General features: G+C 48.1%; 1 protein-coding gene across 2 annotated transcripts in view; it reads left to right on the plus strand.

Annotated features, from left to right (window-relative positions):
- The window catches only part of CLIC6 (chloride intracellular channel 6), a 45,586-nt gene extending 24,013 nt beyond the window's left edge, over window positions 1-21,573 (plus strand). Inside the window, exons 2-6 of one of the 2 annotated variants that reach the window (XM_049104790.1) lie at window positions 10,517-10,626; window positions 11,293-11,418; window positions 12,014-12,120; window positions 12,644-12,825; window positions 17,353-17,762. In XM_049104790.1, the coding sequence (XP_048960747.1) occupies window positions 10,517-10,626; window positions 11,293-11,418; window positions 12,014-12,120; window positions 12,644-12,825; window positions 17,353-17,562 (735 nt within the window). In that variant the 3' untranslated portion in view covers window positions 17,563-17,762. Of the gene's footprint in view, window positions 1-10,516; window positions 10,627-11,292; window positions 11,419-12,013; window positions 12,121-12,643; window positions 12,826-17,352; window positions 17,763-19,260 lie in introns of those variants that run through there. The other variant, XM_035709429.2, reaches the window with a different exon arrangement.
- Window positions 21,574-21,881: the final 308 nt, after the last annotated feature.

A 21,881-nucleotide genomic window follows, 5' to 3' on the forward strand; every position in this document is an offset into this window, starting at 1 on the left:
AGGCTGCTTTGAATAAAATCTGTTGGAGAAAAGTGAGAATTTGAGGGAGATGAGGGTTTCTCATTGGTTGGGTTGTGGCTGTTTCTCATTGGCTGGGTTGTTGCCGGGTGACGAGAAAATCTTCCTTCCTCCTGCTGGGGTAGCAAAGCTGGCTTCTTCCTGGTGGAAGATGCAGGGGATGCTTCTTTCTGTCGGAGTTGGTTGAGCAGGAGGACTTTAGATGAGGTTTCCTTCATTCAGTTTCACAAAAGGAGAAGAAAGAAGGAAGGGGGGAAGGTGCCACAGATGATTGAATGTTTCTGGATGTCAGGTATTCTCTGTAACATCTGATTAATTTTCACCCAACCTGGAGGGGTAGGTATTGTCATGCTTATTTTGTGTTTGAGGACGTTGCTGCCATGAAGGTGAGGTACTTTGCCTTGGTCACACCCGGTGGGGAGAGCAGTGTCATTTTAATTTGCATTTGAACAACATTCCAGCTGAATGATCTAAGATTTAAGGAAAATGGCATCTTATCTGGGTGGTCCAGGATTTAGAAAAGCTCGGAGGGGCTAGCAGCCCTAGGCTGAGAGACGCAGCAGGAGGCTGCTGCAGGAATTTGGGAGGGAAGCTCTGAGACCTTTGCTGTGCTGCCATGAAGGGGAGGAAAGACTCTGGTTTCCACCTTGAGGACCTGGGAAGAAGCTGGCACCATTAACTGGATCCTGTTTGGGAGAATAAGGAGAAATCTTTACCCAATCCTATCTGTGGCTTTGGGCAAGTTACTTAGCCTCTCTGAGCCTGTTTTCTGCATCTGTGAAATGGGAGTAGTTCTAAGGCATCCACATCTTATGAGAGTTTGAGAGGATTAAATCTGATAATGACTATCAAGGGGTTAGAACCGTATTTAAAATCAGAGCAGGTATTCAATGACTATTTGCTCTTATCGGTTTTGAAAAATCACCTTAGAAATCGCTGATTTGGGGGCACCTGGGTGGCTTAGTGGTTGAGCAGCTGCCTTCGGCTCAGGTCATGATCTCAGGGTCCTGGGATTGAGTCCCATATCTGGCTCCTCTCAAGGAGCCTGCTTCTCCCTCTGCCTATGTCTCTGCCTCTCTCTGTGTGTCTCTCATGAATAAATAAATAAAATCTTAAAAAGAAAAAAGAGAAATTGCCCATTTCGGAGGGCATGTCCTTCAAAAACCTTCTCATTTGACAAGAAAGGGATAGGCTAATTTGTTTCTCTCCTACTTGGGTATAATAACCTTTCTTCATGTGGATCTGCAGTTCTAGCAGGTGGAACTTTAAATCCTGATGTGGATTCTTCTCTATATAGCATGGAATCCACTCTCCCACATTGACTGCACAAAAGACAGCCCACTGGTCGGGTTCCCTTAGCACCACCTACAAAAGGCAGAGAGGAAATCCGCTTTACCTTTTACAAATAGAGGCTTTTGGTGCCATTTCTTGAGAAGGAAGCCGTTCCCTTGGGCTTGCCAGCCCTGCCATTGGTCAAGGTACACACAGCAGTCTGGACACTCTTGCCTCTGGACCTTTCCCCAAAAGGATGGTGTAACTCCCAGACGTGAATGCCAGCCCCAGGCCCTGCCCTTTTGCCTCCTGGCTGAAGATGTGTTTGCTTTTGCAATTAAGAAAATGACTTTGCTTGTTAATTTTCACTTGGAATAGATAGAGGAGGCGTTACTTTGGGGGGGTGTGGGGAATCTGTGGCTTTTTAAGGACTATACAGTTTGGCATGAAAATCACACTAATTGAGCCTTGTTAAAAAGTTCCCTCAATTCCATAATTGTCCGTTCAGGTGCGCTCCCATTTGGTGGAGTAATGATGTTGATGCTGTTGACGATAATGACAATAATAGCCTGCCTTTATTGGGTGCCCCGGAGACCCAGATATATCACATCAAATCCTGCATGGCGTCGGTCTCCTTATTCTTGTTTTGGCTTTTTTTTTTTTTAAGATTTTATTTATTTATTCATGAGAGACACAGAGAGACAGAGGCAGAGACACAGGCAGAGGGAGAAGCAGGCTCCATGCAGGAAGCCTGATGTGGGACTCGATCCCAGGACCCCAGGATCCCGACCTGAGCCGAGGGCACATGCTCAACCACTGAGCCACCCAGGCAGCCCTTTATGTTTTTAAAATGGAGAAACTGAGGTCAGGGACAACATGTGAACTGCCCAAGGTCACACACCAGTCAGTAGTGGGGCCAGAGTTTGCACAGGCTCTCCCTGGCTCCAAGGCCTGCACTCGGTCCCCTTGACCGAGCAACCTCAAAAAAGAAACTTCGACTTATCAGGCAAATGGAAAGAATTATACATTTTTTAAAAAAATTTACAGAATTACTCAAAATCAGGAAGTCTCAATCCCAGGACCCTGGGATCAAGACCTGAGCCGAAGGCAGACGCTCAACCGCTGAGCCACCCAGCTGTCCCTGGGAGGCACTTTCCAAAGCCAGCCAGGCTCCAGGTGTATGGCAGTGACTGGACTAGGGTCCCCACTCACTTTTTGAGTGTTTACTGTGTGCCAGGAACTCTGCCAAGACCGGGGGAAGTTGCCCCGATGAATGAAGATGGGTCCCTGACTCTGGGTACCCCCGTTTTGAGGTTTAGAGGGATCCTAGTTCTCCCACTTGCTTCTAAATGAGAGCAGGAAAAGACCCAGTAGGAGTGCCCCCACCTACTACTTCCCACAAAGCCTCCTCCCTGGGAGGGGACAGGTTCCCCAGCCCCACGCTGCCCCGAATGGCAGGCCTGGGTGCAGAAAGAGGGTGGGTGAGGGCTGGGCGCCCCGTGGAGCAGTCACTGCTCCCACGTTTCTCTGTTACAAGCACCAGGGATTGCAGGTGCCACGTGCTGGTGGCAGAGAACTGTCAGGTCCTCAGGGACCGTGAGGGCCCTTCAGGTCCCAGGGTCAGCCGTTGGTGCAGTGGGCCTGCGTGCACCAAGGGAAGGAGCCCCGGCCTCGGTGGAAACATCCAGGGTAGAACCAGGGGAGGGCTGAGTGTGCAGCTTGAAAGATCTCTACTCAGCCTTGCAGCGCGTGTCTGATGGCCACGTCCCAAGTGTGTGAGGCCATCGTGCTTCCAGCAAAGGACACGGGAGGGATTCGGGGAAGGTCGTAGGTGGGACCTAGGGAGGGAGTCATCGCCCGTCTGGTTGGCTCTGACTCGCTCTCTCTGGCGACGTCGTGTCCAGCCTTCCGTTGGGTCAGCTGCCAACAGAGGAGAGTCCTGGCCCATCCCTTCGAGCACACTGTTCTTCTGGGAGGAGAACTGGCCCCCGGGGGGCTGCCCCCCCACCTCCCCACCCCAACATCACACCCCGCCTTCTGACTCCCACCTCCTCTGGTCAGCTACTGTTTGGTTCAGCCTGAGTTCCTCCAGGACGCTGGAAGCAGGACGGCCCATCATTACTCACTGGTTTTCTCTCCAAGTCCCTGTGACGGAGCCAGATGAGCTGTTCGCCCCCCAGTCCCTCCTGGTTTCCTGCAGGGACTCGAATACTTGCCCGCACTCAGGACACTGTCCTACCTCCTGGGGTGAAAGCCAGCTATCAGAAAAGGGACAAGTAGAAAATTACTGCTTTATTGCCTCTTCCTTTCTCTGCCCTCTGCCTGCCCCAGGTATCTTTCATTACATTTGGGCAGAGGAGGGGAAAAGTGCTTACTTTACAGAATGTGTTTTTTTAAAAAATATTTTATTTATTTATTCATGAGAGACACACACACACACACAGAGGCAGAGACACAGGCAGAGGGAGAAGCAGGCTCCACGCAGGGAGCTCGATGTGGGACTCGATCCCGGGACTCCAGGATCACGCCCTGGGCCGAAGGCAGGCGCCAAACTGCTGAGCCACCCAGGGATACCTCAGAATGTGTGTGTGTGTGTTTTAAAGATGTTATTTATTTATTCATGAGAGACACAGAGAGAGAGAGAATGAGAGAGAGAGAGAGAGAGGCAGAGACACAGGCAGAGGGAAAGCAGGCTCCCTGCAGGGAGCCCGATGTGGGACTCGATCCCGGGACTCCAGGATCACACCCTGGGCTGAAGGCAGGTGCCAAATCGCTGAGCCACCCAGGGATCCCCCAGAATGTGTTTTAACGTTGAGGCTCACATAGAATTTTCTAGACAGATGGTAGAGCCAGATAGTTGGAGAATCAAGGTGGCGGGTGTGTGGCCTGCTCTGGTGGAGAGGAGAGAGTGGGGTGCTGAGGAGCTGCCAAGAATGCCTCGAGGGGGTCGTCACCCCAGTGTCAGATCTGGACCGGGATGCCAGGAGTCCGTGTGGTCCCCCAAAGGCACTGGCAGGGAGGAGGCATTTTAGTGGCAGGTGGGGTGGGGGTGCGGGTAGGGCCCCTTCCCTGTAATCTTAGCACAGCCCTGGAGAGGTTATTTGCTTGAAGCAAAAAGCAGTGAAAGCAGTGGAAAAAAAAAAAACAACTATCTCCCCCACAAATTCTGAATGACGTTAGGTGTGCCCAGGATAGGTGGGAGAGGGGCTGGTTCGAAGAGGCCTGCGGGGAGGAGGGATGCCAGCCTCTGCCACAGGGGGTCCCTTCGGCCCCTGGGGGGCTCTGCGTGGAGGAGGTGGGCGCAGGCCAGGACCCGCAGAACCATAGCCCCGCAAGGCCGCAGCTGCTCCCACTGGCAAAGGGAATGTCTCGGAGCATGTCAGAGGCATTCACGTTTTCCTTTGGAGAATTACCATCACGGGCACCCGGAAAAGTCGCGTTTGGAAGGCAGACACCCAGTTCTGGGTTATCCGAGCATCTGCGTCTTTACTAGAAACAAGACACCCTGATCTCTCACACCGCTTAATCTGATTTTATCAGAAATCTATACATAAATACAAAATGTAACATAAATACAAAAATCCACCCCCCACCCCACCGGGGGTTAGAAACGCTGCTGAGAAATTTTAGCCCAGAGTGTAATTAGCCCGAGAGAATTCTCAGCAACGGAAGATAAAACTTGGTACCATAAAACATCTCGATTATGGTGATGGGGTCGGTTATTCACTCCTCCCGTGTGCATATTTATCCATCATCCTGTCTGGTTAGTGAACATGACCAAGACCATACCCTCCCAGTAGTGTCAACCCTGGGCTGTGGAGACGCCCTATCTCCGCCTCTATTTTTGCTGGCGTGTCCCGGCTCCGAAGCACATTAAAGCAACCAAGGCAGCAAGGCGTCCCGGGCACTCCCACCGCGCTCTGGTGACCCCCTCGTTGACCGCAGACCGAGGCTGGAAGGTGTTTTCAGAGCCACTTAAGACGAGGCGACATCATCAAGATAAGAAGCTTCTGCACAGCAAAAGAAACAGTCAACAAAACTACAAGACACCCTACAGAATGGGAGAAGAGATTTGCAAATGCATCAGATAAAGGGCTGGTTTCCAAGATCTATAAAGAACTTATCAAACTCAACAGCAGAGAAACAAATGATCCAATCATGAAACGGGCAAAAGACATGAAGAGAAATCTCACAGAGGAAGACATAGACGTGGCCAACATGCACACGAGAAAATGCTCCGCATCACTGGCCATCAGGGAAATACAAATCAAAACCACAATGAGATCCCGCCTCACACCAGTGAGAATGGGGAAAATTAACAAGGCAGGAAACCACAGATGTTGGAGAGGATGCGGAGAAAAGGGAACCCTCTTACACTGTTGGTGGGAATGTGAACTGGTGCAGCCACTCTGGAAAACTGTGTGGAGGTTCCTCGAAGAGTTAAAAATAGACCTGCCCTACGACCCAGCAATTGCACTGCTGGGGATTTACCCCAAGGATACAGATGCAGTGAAACGCCAGGACACCTGCACCCCGATGTTTCTAGCAGCAATGTCCACAATAGCCAAACTGTGGAAGGAGCCTCGGTGTCCATCGAAAGATGAATGGATAAAGAAGATGTGGTCTATGTATACGATGGAATATTCCTCAGCCATTAGAAACGACAAATACCCACCATTTGCTTCGACGTGGATGGAACTGGAGGGTGTTATGCTGAGTGAAGGAAGTCAATCGGAGAAGGACAAACATTATATGGTCTCATTCATTTGGGGAATATATAAAATAGTGAAAGGGAATAAAGGGGAAAGGAGAAAAAATGAGTGGGAAATATCAGAAAGGGAGACAGAACATGAAGACTCCTAACTCTGGGAAACGAACTAGGGGTGGTGGAAGGGGAGGAGGGCGGGGGTGGGGGTGACTGGGTGACGGGCACTGAGGGGGGCACTTGGCAGGATGAGCACTGGGTGTTATTCTATATGTTGGCAAATTGAACACCAATAAAAAAAAAAAAATTAAAAAAAAAAAAGAGGCGACACCGCGGCTGGAAATGCTGCTTATCGGCAGCCACAGCAGCTGGCTGATTGTCTAGAAGAGAGCGGTTCTCTAGAACGCCTGCCAGCCCCCGGCCCGCGAGCCCTGCTGGCCTGCAGCAGCCCGGGGTGGGGGCCGCGGGGGGCCAGCGCAGTCCTGGCTGTCCATCACTGCTCCACCCTGCGGCCACCTGTCTCTGTCCCCGGCTGTTCCAGAAAGGAGCCTGGTTACCCAGTGTCTGTGTCTGCAGAGCTGGGTGACAAAGGCAGGTTTTACTTTATTTTTTTTTAAAGATTTTACTTATTTATTCATGAGAGACACAGAGAGAGAGGCAGAGACACAGGCAGAGGGAGAAGCAGGCTCCATGCAGGGAGCCCGACACAGGACTCGATCCCAGGACCCCAGGATCAGGCCCTGAGCTGAAGATGGCACCAAACCGCTGAGCCACCCAGGGCTGCCCAGGTTTTACTTTTAAAGACTGTATTGCTCCTAACCGTGTTCTTCTTCCTGGAGAAGGAGCTGCCAGGATTTAGGAGGTGGCGGGGACAGCAGTCGCAGGGGGAAAATGCGGGCCTGCGCCGGAGGCTGCCAGAGGGAGGGAGCCAGGCGAGCCCCGGCCCGGTGATTCCTCTGCAGATGCCGGGGCAGAGGGCGGCCTGGTGCCCATAGGCCCCTTCCCAGACACGGAGCTCTTTGTCAAGATGGGCTGTGTCGGGGCGCCAGGGGGGCTCAGCGGTTGAGCATCTGCCTTCGGCTCAGGGCGTGATCCTGGGGTCCCAGGATCGAGTCCCGCATCGGGGTCCCTGCATGGAGCCTGCTTCTCCCTCTGCCTGTGTCTCTGCCTCTCTTTCTGTGTCTCTCATGAATAAATGAATAATAATTTTTAAAAAATGGGCTTCGTTGATGCCCCCCAAATGATGGCAGAGACGCACAGGCTGAGGGGCCGATGGGGCCGCATGCAGAATGAGTATAACAGGATCCCCAAGGCCGTGGGGAGACCAGGGAGACGGAGAAAGGAGACACTGGCCCTGCTGTGCAGAACTTATCTTAGACTTTACGGTGCTTATTGTAACCACTCTGAAAATAAGAAGTCTCGAAGCTTCGAACAAGTCAGGACTGGCCCAAATATGTGGCTTTCCGTCCCTGTGCTTTCATGTCCCCGCCGCCCTCTTCTTGGCCTGCTGCTGCCCACACCTGCAGTGGTTAAGAGAGCAGCGTGATTTAAGAGGGGTCCTTGCAGCCAGCGGCTGGGAGTTTTATATAACTCACTCTGCTCTCCTCCTCCTCCTCTTCCTCCTCCTCCTCCTCCTCCTCCTCCTCCTCCTTCTTCTTGAAGATTTTATTTATTTATTCATGAGAGACTTAGAGAGAGAGAGGCAGAGACACAAATGAGAGAGAAACAGGCTCCCTGCAGGGAGCCAGATGCAGGACTCGATCCCAGGACCCGGGATCACACCCTGAGCTGAAGACAGGCCAACCACGGAGCCACCCAGGTGCCCCTCACTCTGCTCTTCTTGCTCCAGAGCAGACTGAGGAGGACCTGGGCAGCCTTCAGAATGGCCCTGAGGAGGCTGGACCTTGAGGCAGGGAATCGCCTCAGGCGGCCAAGCAGGGTGCTGTCCCGGGGCCCCTGTGCAGGGGAGTTGTAAGGACCACTCGGGGGGGGGGGGGCGTCCTGCCTGTCCACCTCCCCACCCCTCCAGCTCCCGGGGGCTTCAGACTCCAGCTGGGGGAAATCCTCAGCCCCTTCCCCCCTCATGCATCTGCCTGAGGGGGAGGGAGATTTGGAGGGGGCGGACGGGTGCTCTGCAAGGGCCCGGAGCTTCCGGGACCCTGAATCCAGTTCCCTAAGTTGGCTGGAGCCTCTCGATGTGCAATAGGTCCACCTTCATGGATCTCTGTCCACCAGCATGACCTCGCCTTGGAAGAGCTTCTTAAAAATTCATATCCCTGGGTCCCAGGCAAGACTTCCTGAATCCAACTCTGCGACTTTTCAATTCATATTTTTACTTTATTTTTTTATTTTTTAAAAAATTTATTTATTTATTTATTTATTTATTTATTTATTTATTCATTCATTCATTCATTCATTCATGAGAGACACAGAGAGAGAGAGAGAGAGAGGCAGAGACACAGGCAGAGGGAGAAGCAGGCTCCATGCAGGGAGACTGATGTGGGACTCAATCCCGGGTCTTGAGGATTACGCCCTGGGCTGAAGGTGGCCCTAAACCGCTGAGCCATCCGGGCTGCCCACTTTTTTCTTTAGAGTCAGTCATGCAGTCGAGTAACGCAAACATAAGACCCTGCCACTTCAATATATCCATGTCACCCCCATGGAGATCAAGATCTAGAACATTTCTATTGCCAAGAAGCCTCCCTCCCATCCTTCCCAGATAACACCCGGCTTCCGGGGACAGCTGTTCTGACTCCCATCACCTAGAGAGGTTTGCCTGTGTCTGAACTCCTATGAGCCTGGTTTCTTTCTCTCGTGGGAGGCATCCACATTTGTTGGTTATGGTGATAACTATTTTTCCCCTGTGGCAGCGTAGCATCCGATTGTATGGATATACTACAACTTCTCTACTCTTCCTACTCTTGATGGTATCTGGGTTGTTTCCAGGTCTTGACTATTATACCAGAGCTACTAAGAACATTGCTGTGTGTCTCTCTCGTGCCCATCAGCGCTCCCTCCTGTTGGGAGTGGAATTGCCGTGTTGTAGGGTTTACGCTGCACTTCGTAGCTCACTGCCGAACACTTCTCCAAAGCAGGTGTGCCACTTGCACTCGACTAACAGTGAATGGCAGTTCGGTTGCTCTGCGTTCTTGTCCACACTTAGTATCGTCAGACCTTTTCGTTTTAGCCGTTCTGGGAGGTGTGCAGCGGTATCTCTTTGTAGTTTTAATTTGCACTGCTCCGCTGCCTAAAGAAGTTGGGAACATTTTCATGTGCTTATCGGCCGTGTGGATTTTGTCTTTTGTTAAAAGGCTGTTCGAGGCTTTTAAAAACTGGGGGTCTCTTACCCTCTTAATTTCCAGGGATACCTTATCATTAACAAACCCTCCAGGTGACTTAGAGAACACTACCTCGCTGAAGGTCCAGTCTTCGTGGCATCTCTTTCTCCCTTTCTTCAATTCCCAAGCCAGCAGCTCACTTCCTGCCAGGTTACCGACATGGTGCTTTCCTCTCCAGCTTTTCTTGGCTATGTGTGGTAGGATTGGACTTCACGGATTAATTGTGGCTGTGTGTCCGTCACTCAGGCCTGGCTGCGTGTGGGGCTTGCAGTATGGAGATGTGAGGGGCACAACCAAGCCACCTTTGCCTTTCCAGCAGCATTCTAGTAGCACCAGGAGCTTGTCAGAGACATGTGGTTTGGGGGCAAGATGGCAGGAGAAAGAAGTGTTTTGGAACTTCCTTTGTTGGCCTTGAGTCTACTGCTCCATTTCCTAGGGGTTGGGTAGCCCCACCGCTCCCCTCTTCCCCATCACCTGCCTTTCCCCTCTGCCATGAGCCCATGAGAAGGACATATATTTAGTACGTGTCTGTCTAGGTCTGGGAGAGGTGTGGGTGGATGTGACCCACTTTGGGTCACCAGCGAGGAGCCTCCCCACCCTCAACACCAACTGTGCAATAATCCATCTTCTCAGGACGAATGCTCCCCATCTTTCTGCCACCCCATGAATCGGATGAGGGGAATCAAAGTTTTATAGTGTCCAGGGATCTAGAACACACATAAGGCACCCCTGTCATTCTGCAGACAAGCACTGCAGAGAGCGTGAGGGATGGTGTCTCGGTGGGAGAGTCGGCCAGAGCGTTTGCAAGCCTGCTCATCCCGGAGAGAGGCGTGTTGCTTCTGGAGAGGATTGAGAGACAGAGGGAGGGAAAGAGCATGTGTTTCTTCTGTGCCTTTGGTAACAAAGGCACTTGCCGCTCTTTCCCTGTGCGCGGTGTCACGCAGAGGCCCAGTGTGGCAGGAAGTGGTGAGTGGTGGCAAGGAGGAAGGAGATGCTCGGTGCAGCCCCTCCGTGTGCTTCCCCCACCGTCACCCCGGCGGGGCTGAGTGGCTCAGTGAAATGGCCCCAGGTGGGTATCATGATCACGAACACAGATTTGTCATGGTTTTGTGCCTGCGCGTGGTGGGCACTGACACCCATCATCGTGAGACTGGCTCTGATGAAGGTTCCTTTTTCCACCTAGGCCGGGTATGATGGTGAGAGTATTGGGAACTGCCCCTTCTCCCAGCGCCTTTTCATGATTCTCTGGCTAAAGGGCGTCATATTTAATGTGACAACGGTGGACCTGAAGAGGTAAGATGGGGTTTCTGCATTATTGAAGTAACTGTCCTTGATTCCTGGCCCACTCCCACCCCGACACCCACACCCATACTCACAGCCACAGCCACGCCCAGCTCATACTCACACCCACACCCCATACTCATACCCACACCCCACACTCACACCCACACCCCACACTCCTACCCATACACCCCCAACACTCACATAACACACCGTGCACTCACACATTCAAAACTCAGGCACAGTCCCGTGTGCACACACACACACACTCCTAGGACCCACGGCCGATCTCATGGCACAACCACCCTCGGTCAGGACTCTGAACTGAAGCTCAAGTCTGGGCTCATCAGTAATTACAGGATTGGATCAGACACGACCAGGGAGGCGTCGGGGGCATCATAAGGAACCTGCTCCCCCAGTTACTGGTCAGCTGAGAACTGCTCCAAAGCCTGGGTGAGCAGCTCTCCTGCGATGACACCGGGGACAGTTAGCCTTCTCACTTCCGTATCTGGAGAAGAACCACACTTTCGTTGTCAGTAGGACATTTTGTAAACCCACGGTCGCCTTTGAAGTTGTCAGGGGTTGCTCCTCGTAAACTGGGGAGGACACGGCTAAGCTTGGGAAATGAATGCAAACCTTGGCAGCCGTTTACAGAAGCTGCTGTTCGCTCCCACCCAGGAAACCCGCAGACCTGCAGAATCTGGCTCCTGGGACAAACCCTCCCTTTATGACTTTTGATGGCGAAGTCAAGACGGATGTGAATAAGATCGAGGAGTTCTTAGAGGAGAAGTTAGCTCCCCCAAGGTAGGCCTCCTCAAACCAGCATTCACAACCTGTCAGTTTTCCCCCTTCACAGACCATTTGAAAGCTCCTGGCTTCGTGTATTTGGTCTTCTGTGGCCACGGTACTTACTTCCTTAGCCGTACTGCGGTGTCCCGCAGAAAACACAGAGCGAGATTAGAAGCCTTGAGTGATGGTAGGCCTGGGTCTCTCTGCTTTGCACCTGCAGTTTGGCAATTACGGTTTGACGGCAGGAAGTGGGGAGGAGGTGGGTCGATGGCGCATGGGTTGGCCATCTCTTAGGTCCACTGCTGGAAGCTAAGGAGTGCATGTGAGCCTGCGATGTCGCAGAGTGCCTTCTAGTCCACCACCTTCAGTTTTCTTGGAAGGGAACTAAGACCAGGGAGGTCTGAGCTGTGCCAGGACGAGAACAGCAAGGGCTTTCTCCCTGGACTGTTGCTTCCGAAGCTTGAAGAGTACAAAGATTAGGAAAACATTCAAGGGGGAAATTTTCACTTTTATATCCACTCAGAGACAGACGTGTCCGCCCTCCCACCACTTCTATTAGCCCAACTCAAACATTGCTCATCCGTGATACTCCAATTCTGAATCTTTCAAGGTACCCTAAGCTGGGGACCCAACATCCAGAATCTAACTCTGCAGGAAATGATGTGTTTGCCAAATTCTCCGCATTTATAAAAAACACCAAGAAGGATGCAAATGAGAGTGAGTACCTGTTGTCTTTCTGTCCACTGTTCCACGCAGATTACCCCTTATTCAGCCTCTGGTGTGGCTTCTTCTAAGATCCTGGGAGTTCTAATTTCCCCAGGGGTAGGGACCTATATCTAGAAATAAGGAAGAAGTACCTTTAATGGTGAATCTGCACATGGGTTTCAGGAGATCGAGTGCTTCTAGAGGTTGGGAGCCCAGAAAAGAACATTTTTAGGGGCAAAAGAATCCCCACCAGGAATTCCCTGCTGCACCATGAGAATCGGTTTCAATAACACTTCTGCCAGTCTTTACTTCATTATGGGCTTCCCATAAATATTTTTGAATGAGTGGATGAGTTCAAGAAGGAGTGTTGTGTAGCCAGCAGAATTATTATCCACATCCTTCCCTCCAATTCCCTCATGCTGACCCAGCCATGTGTCAGGAGTGAATAGAAAGGCGATCGACCCCTTCCCTTCATGTCTAGAGAAAGGTGACACTAACTCCTGTGACTTAGTCATTTTTTGCCTTCGTGTTCTAGTTTACGAAAAGAACCTGCTAAAGGCCCTGAAAAAGCTGGATAATTACTTAAATAGCCCTCTGCCTGACGAAATTGATGCCTACAGCACTGAGGACATCACTGTTTCTGGAAGGAAGTTCCTGGATGGGGATGAGCTCACGTTAGCCGACTGTAACCTCTTACCCAAGCTCCACATTATAAAGGTTTGACGTTCTTCCTACCACGGGTGCTGCAAACATGAATGGGGCTTTGTTTTATTTTGGCCAGACATCAAAACAATCTAAAATGCAAATTCTTGAATTAAAAATTCAGTTTGTTTCTGTTTGAGGCGATCAAATCCCAAGTCTCAGATACATGGATATTCTCAGGTATTCTTCAGGTGGTCCCAAGAAGCATTTGGGAACCTGGCCTCCCCCCCTTCCATCCTCACTGCTTGTTCCAGGTCTTACCCCCACAGCTGAAAGAAAAGTTATGTGAAGACAGTATGAAGGCAGCATTGACTACACCTGGCGTTTAATACTCGAGGCTTGGAGACAATGCATGGAGTCTGGAAATACCGCAATGTGAACTCTGTCAGTTGTTGGTGATTGGCAGGGGAAATACTTCTGTGTAGGGATGACAGAGGTGTGTCTTCTTAGCACTTAATATTGACCCCCTATAGCTAGGGAGCAGCTCCTTGGCTGGGCCTCTGCCAGATTTGGTATCGTGTCTTCCCAGATAGTTGACCAGGAAGTCAGCATCATGGGTCATATATTTTAGGATTTAAAGACTCCCTAGACCAGTGGAGGCATTAGTAGGCATAAGAATTTTTTGGGGAGCATTTTTAGAATTATAAATCCCCTGATCCAGCCTCTGGTCAGCTAAATCAGAACTTCTGGGGGTGATTTCTGGGGGATTCCAAAGTAGATGGCCCTAGACTTGGACTGCAGAGTTACAGCTGTCTCTCAGTAGTGCCCCCAGACTTCACATCACTTACAGCTGTTAGTTGTTATCATTATCACAACTGCAATATTCTTGGCCCTCAGTAGCCTCGGAGGCCTCAGGAAGAAGCCCTAGCCTTGTTCTAGGGCACCTTGATGATTAAAACCCCACCAAATCCAAACCTAGGTTCTGGGTACCGGCTAGGGGAGATGGGTGAGAAGACACAGGTAAGTACAAGTCAAGGCCCTGTGATCTAATAAAGCATTGGTATTTAGAGTTGACAAATTAGGGTCACCTTGGTGGCTCAGTGGTTGAGCGTCTGCCTCTGGCTCAGGTGGTGATCTTGGGATCTGAGGATCAAGTCCTGCATTGGGTTCCCCGCAGGGCACCTGCTTCTCCCTCTGCCTATGTCTCTGCCTTTCTCTCTGTATCTCTCATGAATAAATAAATAAAATCCTTAAAAAAAGGAATTGACAAATTAGGCTCACCTAATCTGTGGTGCTGATGCTCCTACAGGCTACCAGCTATCCCTGGTTACTCCCTGTCATTGCCTTGCCTTTTGTTCCTGCACTTCTTTTTCCTTTCTGATTCCTTTCCTAACCCTTGTCCCATTTCTCTTCTCTCTTCCTGGTGTGTTCAAGGGATACCAGCTGGAAATCCAAGCCTTGAAGATGTGTCTGAGCCCCCAAGTGAATGTTCTTTTCTATAACTTTGCCAGTTCCTCAATATCTAAAATGTAATGAAAGTATCTCAACTCACCATATACAGGAACCTCCTATATTTGGTAGCATTTTCCAACAAGATATTTATGTAGTTGCAGTTGGTTTAGTCCCTTCAGTGGGTGTGTTGTAGTCATTGTCATGACTAGTGTAGCATCACAGAAGTACACGGAGGTTGGGGAAGAGCAAGAGAAGTGCCCCAGCCATATAGCATCGATTGCCACTTGATTAGCTCCTATAAGAAAAGAGTATTTAAAATTTTAGTAGATGGGGTAAACTTCAGAGTAAAATAAAACAGACCCTCATATAAGACCTGAGAGCAACATCTTCAAAGCCATTGAGCATTCAAAATACCAAACAGCTTAATAATCTTTCAGGATGGAGCACCTTCAGAAGGGAAATGAGACTCCGTCTAAAGGAATTTATGATAAAAGATGAGAGACTACAGGAACTTATAATCTCTTCTCCTTCCTGAAACCTAGCAAAAACAATATGAAAAAATAGAGCAAAGCTTCCTCTTTCATAAAACCAGAAAGGGACAGAATACCAACTCAAAAACTAAGAAACTTGCTCCAGTGTGAGGTGTCACAGCCAATGCCTGGTTCCCTGTATCTTCAGCAAAGCTCAGATTTCTCTAAAAGTAAATAGTTCAGCCCTGAAATGCCCAACCCAAACTTTTTTGAGGACTAGGGCCGTAGAAGAGAAGCAGGGAATAGCCCCATACAGATCACTTTTGAGTTGAGATTCTCTGGGGGAGGGAGAGCTGAAGGAGGAACCATACAGGGCACCATCTTTGTATTCTGCCACCCATCCCCTAATCTGTAGGGACAGGGAGGGAGGGCAGGGGGAGAGAAGGGATGTGTCATTCTGCTTTGTGGCTGCTGAGTGGAGAAAAGGAACACTCCCTGAAGCAGGCAAAAGGAAGACTGTGAACTGCCTGAGCTTCATTTTTAGCCATGGTGACCTCCTGCCTAATCTGTGAGTCTCAGAATGGAGGATGCCCTACCCCTAACCTTGACTCTGATCCTGACCTAAACCCTAATATGTCTGTGAGACAGAATATAGAGCAGTGTTTGGCAAGAGAATGTTAGAGGGTAAACTTCCACATTGGTCAGGACGCCTAGGTGGCTCAGCAGTTGAGTGTCTGCCTTTGGCTCAATGCGTGATCCCAGTACAGGTATCAAGTCCCACATTGGGCTCCCTGTAGGGAACCTGCTTCTCCCTCTGCCCGTGTCTCTGCCTCTCTCTCTCTGTGTCTCTCATAAATAAATAAAATCTTAAAAACAAAACACATCCAAATTGGTCTACCAGCTGCCATGTCTCATTCCCTTTGCCCTCCATACTATTGTTAAGAAGTGTTAAGTCCAATAGATCTGCCTCATTACAAGATTAATAACCAGAAAGAATCCAAGTGGGACCTGTATGTGGATGGAGATGATCAAGAAGAAGAAGAGGGAAAAGGAGAAAGAGAAGGAACAGAAAAGGAAAAGGCAGATGAGAAGCACATATCTGATGAATTGCTCCAGTAAATGAAAATACATTCTAGTCAGATTCTTCTCTATGGCCTCTAAGACATGAAAGAGAACATGGATCTTTTGAGAGAAAGCTCAGAGACAGGTCCCATCAGGGACCTGGAGGGACAGGCCTGAGGACACCATCCAAAATCGAATGGAGAAGAACCAAGGGATAAAAGGGATTAGAGATTTCCTAGATGTACATAATCAGGAACCAGAGAACAGGAGAGGAAAAAGAAAAGAGAGGAAGGAGGGAAAATTATTTTGTACTAAAGGCAGATCTGAATCTTCAATTTGAACAACATGCCATGATTGGAAAAATATAGTCCAGAATAATTAACACACTATGACATACCTGATAAATTACTGAACTTTGAGGATCAAAAGAACACTTTGGGCATCCAGACGATATGAATAATAATAGCAATAATAATAATAATAGAATAATAATAATAAATAGTAAAGCCACCTGTGGAGGCAAGAAATTCAGACTGGCCTCATATGTTTCCACATCACATTAAAACCCAGAAAACAGGACGCCTGGGTGGTTCAGTCGGTTAAGTGTCCAACTCTGGATTTGGGCTCAAGCCATGATCTCATGGGTCATGGGATTGAGCCCATCATCAGGCTCCACGCTCGGCAGGGAGTATGCTGAAGATTCTCTCTTTCCTTGTTTCTCTTCCTCCACAACATACTTTCTCTCTAAATCTCTCTCCCTGTTCCTCTTCCCCCACCACATGCTTTCCCTCTAAAATAAATAAATAAATCTTAAAAAAAGCAAAACAAAACAGGAAACAGTGCTTTAATAGTTACAGAGCATCGAAGGAAACAGTGTGTGATGTAAGAATTTCATATCTAGGTAAATTGCTGTTTTTACCTGGACTTCTGGTCTTAAGAAAATCAGTATTCCTGAGCCATTTTTTAAAATAAGACTTTTCTGTGATGAAGTAATAAAATGATCATCAAAATAAGAATCCGGGAACAGAGAAGGCGTATAGTATAAAAGGCTGATGATAAACATAGAACCTATTTAAATCCAAAGACAGAACTAAAGACTAAACAATGTTGGGAATTATAGTTGCAGAACAGAATCGGAACATGGTAAACCTGGATGTTTTTACAATTAATGGAAGGAGGATAAAGGAGAAGAAATGGAAAAAAAAAGTGTAGTTGTACTAATTTCCTCATTTGCCATAATCGGGAGTAAATAGGTATTATCTAAACTTCACAAATTAATAGAGAATCTCTATTATTTAAGGTTATATTGGAAACCATGGGAAAAATTAAAATAGACCATAGCTTCTGTATTACCAGAAACACACACACACACACACACACACACACAAACACATTAATATGCAGAAAAAGATAGAAAACAAAGTATTAAATTCAGAATATGTACCATAATAACAAGATTATATCTGTAGGAGGCATACACTTAATAAATGTGCTCAGAAATGTTAAATGAAAGCATATTTAAAGTTTAAAAAAATGTTAAAATTTAAAATTTATTTTGCAAATGAAAGGAAAGAATTCTTTTTTTTTTTTTCAAAAAATTTTAATTTATTTATGATAGTCACACAGGGAGAGAGAGAGGCAGAGACATAGGCAGAGGGAGAAGCAGGCTCCATGCACCGGGAGCCTGACGTGGGATTCGATCCCGGGCCTCCAGGATCGCGCCCTGGGCCAAAGGCAGGCGCCAAACCGCTGCACCACCCAGGGATCCCAAAGGAAAGAATTCTTAACACTAATAGCAGTACGGTTGAATTCAGGTAAGACATGTTAAACAGTTTAGGAGGGTTTCTGACGGTTGTATCATCATTTTTTTTTTGCTGCATCAATGGCTTCTGGCCTGCAAAATCTGAGTAATAGGTCCCAAAGATCTTCTAATTTGTGTTAAGTCCCATGTTCACTTCATCCATACATCCCAGAAACCAGTGCAACAGGAGGCAACAAAGCAGAACAGACCTTTTTTTATTTTTAAAGATTTTATTTATTTATTCATGAGAGAGAGAGAGAGAGAGAGAGAGGCAGAGACACAGGCAGAGGGAGAAGCAGGCTCCATGCAGGGAGCCCGATGTGGGACTCGATCCTGGGTCTCCAGGATCACACCCTGGGCTGAAGGCGGTGCGAAACTGCTGGGCCACCAGGGCTGCCCCAGAACAGACTTTTGTAGCCCTGGGTCACTGTTAGGGGATGAATTGTATCCCCCCAAATTCATGTGTTGAAGTCCAAATCCCCAACACCTCCAAATATGATCTTATTTGGAAATAGGATCTTTGTAGATGTAATTATTTAAGATGAAGTTGTACTGGAGTAGGGTAGGCCCCCCAATCCAATGGGACTGGTATCCTTATAAAAAAAGGAAATTTGGGCACAGAGACCCACAGAGGGAGAATGTCATGGGAGGACTGCAGTTATGCTGCTGCAAACCAAGGAACTACCAGAAGCTGGGGGAGAGAACACATCTTTCCCTAGAGTTCCCAGAGGGAATGTGCCCTGCTGACACCTTGATCTTGGAATTCTGGCCTCCTGGACAGTGAGAGAATAAGTTTCTGTTGTCCTAAGCCACTTGGGTTATAGTATTTTGTGACAGCAGCCCCAGGAATCTGATAGAGTCCCCAACAGAATATACCCTCCATTCTGATGAATTCCCCAATGATGCCCCTCTAGCCAAAGAAAACACTGTTTTTTTGGAAAACACTGTTGTGTTTCCCATGATGTTCACCCTCAGGTGCCCTGTCCTCACATCCACCACATCCACAAGGTAAGGATTTGTGTCCATTTGTTGACAATGAGATGATCTCTTCAGTGACAGAATGATGGAAATCTGTAGGAATAATAGACACAGATATCTGGGATTTCAGGAGGTGAGGCCCAGCAAGTAGGAAAAAGAGAACACCTCACGGTGAATCTGACACAATCAGAGCTGAATATCTTTTTTTTTTATTTTTATTTATTCATGATAGTCAGAGAGAGAGAGAGAGAGAGGCAAAGGGAGAAGCAGGCCCCACGCACCGGGAGCCCAACGTGGGATTCGATCCCGGGTCTCCAGGATCGCGCCCTGGGCCAAAGGCAGGCGCTAAACCGCTGCGCCACCCAGGGATCCCAGAACTGAATATCTTCATGAATCTTTAGACACCAAACAATACAGCAGCAGAACACACAAAGCCCAAACTGTGGGCAATACAAGGAGAAGTCCATCGAAGTAGAGACCAAATTCATAACAGTGGATCCCAAGGACTATCTGGGATACATTGGTGGGCAGGACTGTGTGGAACCACTGTTTTGAGCCCAATATTTTCATGAACTTTCCTGTTGCGAAGTTGAAGTGCAGTTTGGGGTAGCCTGACTGACTGTAGGAAGAATACATCAGAACTTGAGAAAGAGAATATATCACACGCCTCAAAAGAGTGGACTGTCTGACCTAATAGTCTACATTAGTAGGTTTTTCCTTTGCTGATTATTTCCTCTTGATTTTCAGATCGTGGCCAAGAGATACAGAGATTTTGAATTTCCTTCTGAAATGACTGGCATCTGGAGATACTTGAACAATGCTTATGCTAGGGATGAATTCACGAATACATGTCCAGCTGACCAGGAGATTGAACATGCATATTCAGATGTTGCAAAAAGAATGATGTGAAGCCAGCGTGATTTCTGTCTTATGTCTCGGCTGTATGAGCTAGGCTATGACAAAGGTGTGTCCTTTGTGAGTGCGTCCTTTATATTCCTCCCAAGAACCATAATGCCCATATTTTAAAAAATACCGTATCATCGATCCACTCAACACCAAATGGTACCTGGCCTTGTGATTTGTCAACTCACTTGTGTATCTGAATAACACCAGTATCTATTGTGACACACGCCAGTGGTCCAGTTGACTTCTTAATTTACTTCTTTGGCATTCACGGACCCTATAATCCGTGATATTAGGGCATGTGTTTTGCAGTTTTAAGTTCCAAAGCGAATTAGACTTGGGTTCACGTCCTCCTTCAATTTTTAAAAAATTCGTCTGTCTCTGAGAGTTTTCGTAATCATCACATACAGCTTATTTTTCTCCTCTAAAAGAGTAGCTTAAGTTTTTTTCGGAATGAAAATACTGTTTTTGTTGTCACAAGATGATACATGCGTATTTCAATATTTTACAGTGATGTCAGAATTTAAGGAAACCACCTAAAATTTCACTTCACCTAGATAATTGCTGATAATTTATTGGTGGACATCTTCCTGAGTCTCTCGACAGACGTTCACACTGCGCACAACTCCTCCATTCCTATGAAATAGGTCAGGGGACCTGTTGGTGATGCCTTGATGATCATCTGTAGAGGACCTAAAACAGAAAAAAAAAAAAAAGAAAAGATTCAGCACTGCTGAGTTAGAGAATGCTTGCCATCAGGTTTCACAGGTGAAGAACTGGAGTCCACACACCTGTAGGGAGCCACAGGGCCCACGGAGACCAGGAGCTATGGGAGGTCCCCGCTCTGCCTTTACCACATTGGTGATGCCAGCTGCCTCTGGTTCAAGGGCAGGCAGCAGAGGAAAGTGCGCATGGCATTTTGTTGCAGCTTCCTTTTGGAAGCCTCTCACTCCCTCCCCTCTCTTGAGACCCGAGGATGCTCAACATGAGCTGCAAATTGGAGAATCCTGCCCTGTGGTGAAATGTGAGCCAAGTGCACTTCGATTCCTTCTGAGGGCCACCCTCCCTCAGACCCAGCACTGCACTTCTTCAGCAGTGATGTGGTGTGGGGCTGGCCTGGTTCTTGCTGCTTCTCTGCCTTTTACCCTGTCACCTTGAGATCAGGCGGGAAAGTCCAGGGAGACTGAATTCGTGATGACTACTCTTGGGTAGTTCTGGTAACCAGTCAAGTTGGGGAGGAAGTAGAAAACCATTGGCTCAAAGGGTTTTCTGGTTTATCTGTGGCTTCCCCACCACCTTGCCCTACAGCCAACCTCTCATCTGTAGGGTGTGTGGGCTGGGTTGCTGGGCTCCAACCGAAGGCATGGGAGACAGTGCGGAAGGCTGTGTAGATACTCATCCAGACCCCTCTGGTTCTGAGCATTCTTGAGCAGGCTGCGTTCCTTTGACATTTCCGTACACCTTATAGAAACCCTCTTGTCCAGTTGGTTGTAGCATGTGGTTGATGCTAAAAGCTCATTTTTAAAAAGATATGCATTTCCTGTATGGGTGATTTATTGGAAAAGACTAAGATGTGGGGCACCTGGGTGGCTCAATCAGTTGAGTGTCTGACTCTTGTTTTTGGTTCAGGTCACATGATTTCAGTGTCGTGAGATGGAGCCCCGCATTGGGCTCTGCACCCAGCATGGAGTCTGCTTGAGATTCTCTCTCCTTCTCCCTCTCCCCCTCATGCTTGTGCTCTCTCTCTTTAAAATAAGTACTTTTTTTTTTAAAGGAATAAAATGCGTTAACAGCAACTCTTGTGGGATTTAGCGAGAAATGTCCAGTGAGATTAACAAAATCCATAATCTGGTGGCTACTTTGTATTCCCTCTTACTGGATGCTACAGTGTCATGCAGGGGCTGCCACCGGGCAGTGAGCTTTCTTTGTTAACCCTACATTTTTGGAGGTTGTATCTAGCATTCACCATCATGCATGTTTCACGTCTGTTTTGAGGTCAGATTTTCAAGTCTAGCTTTATAATGGTACATCTAAATGTGGCAAATGAATAGGCTACCACTTGTTACTAGTGCAAACTCTGTGTTTTTAGATATTAAGATGATGTACATAAACTCTGTGTGCCTTAAAAATTAAACACATAAAAATGTTTACATGAAACCCAGCTCTTTCTTTTTTTTTTTTTTTCCACTTTGCACTCTCTACTTAGATTTAAAGAAAGAAAAAGAACAGAAATGGCTTTCTTTAAAACAGTGAGAGCAATGTCCGACCAGAGATTATTGGTAATTGAATTGGAAATAATCTGTATTTGAATTGTGAGCCACAAAGACATTTTAACAGAGACTTAAAGAGGTCCGAAAAGACCTGTTCTTGTGACCCGTCCTTGTCCAGGTGGCTACAGTAGAGGTCCTCAGACTGTCCCAGTTTTCAGTGTGGTTGTAGGAACATGGTAGTCCCTGGCCAGCCCC

Source organism: Canis lupus, chromosome 31 (assembly GCF_003254725.2).
Source record: "Canis lupus dingo isolate Sandy chromosome 31, ASM325472v2, whole genome shotgun sequence".
In the NCBI taxonomy this organism is placed as follows: Eukaryota; Metazoa; Chordata; class Mammalia; order Carnivora; family Canidae; genus Canis; species Canis lupus.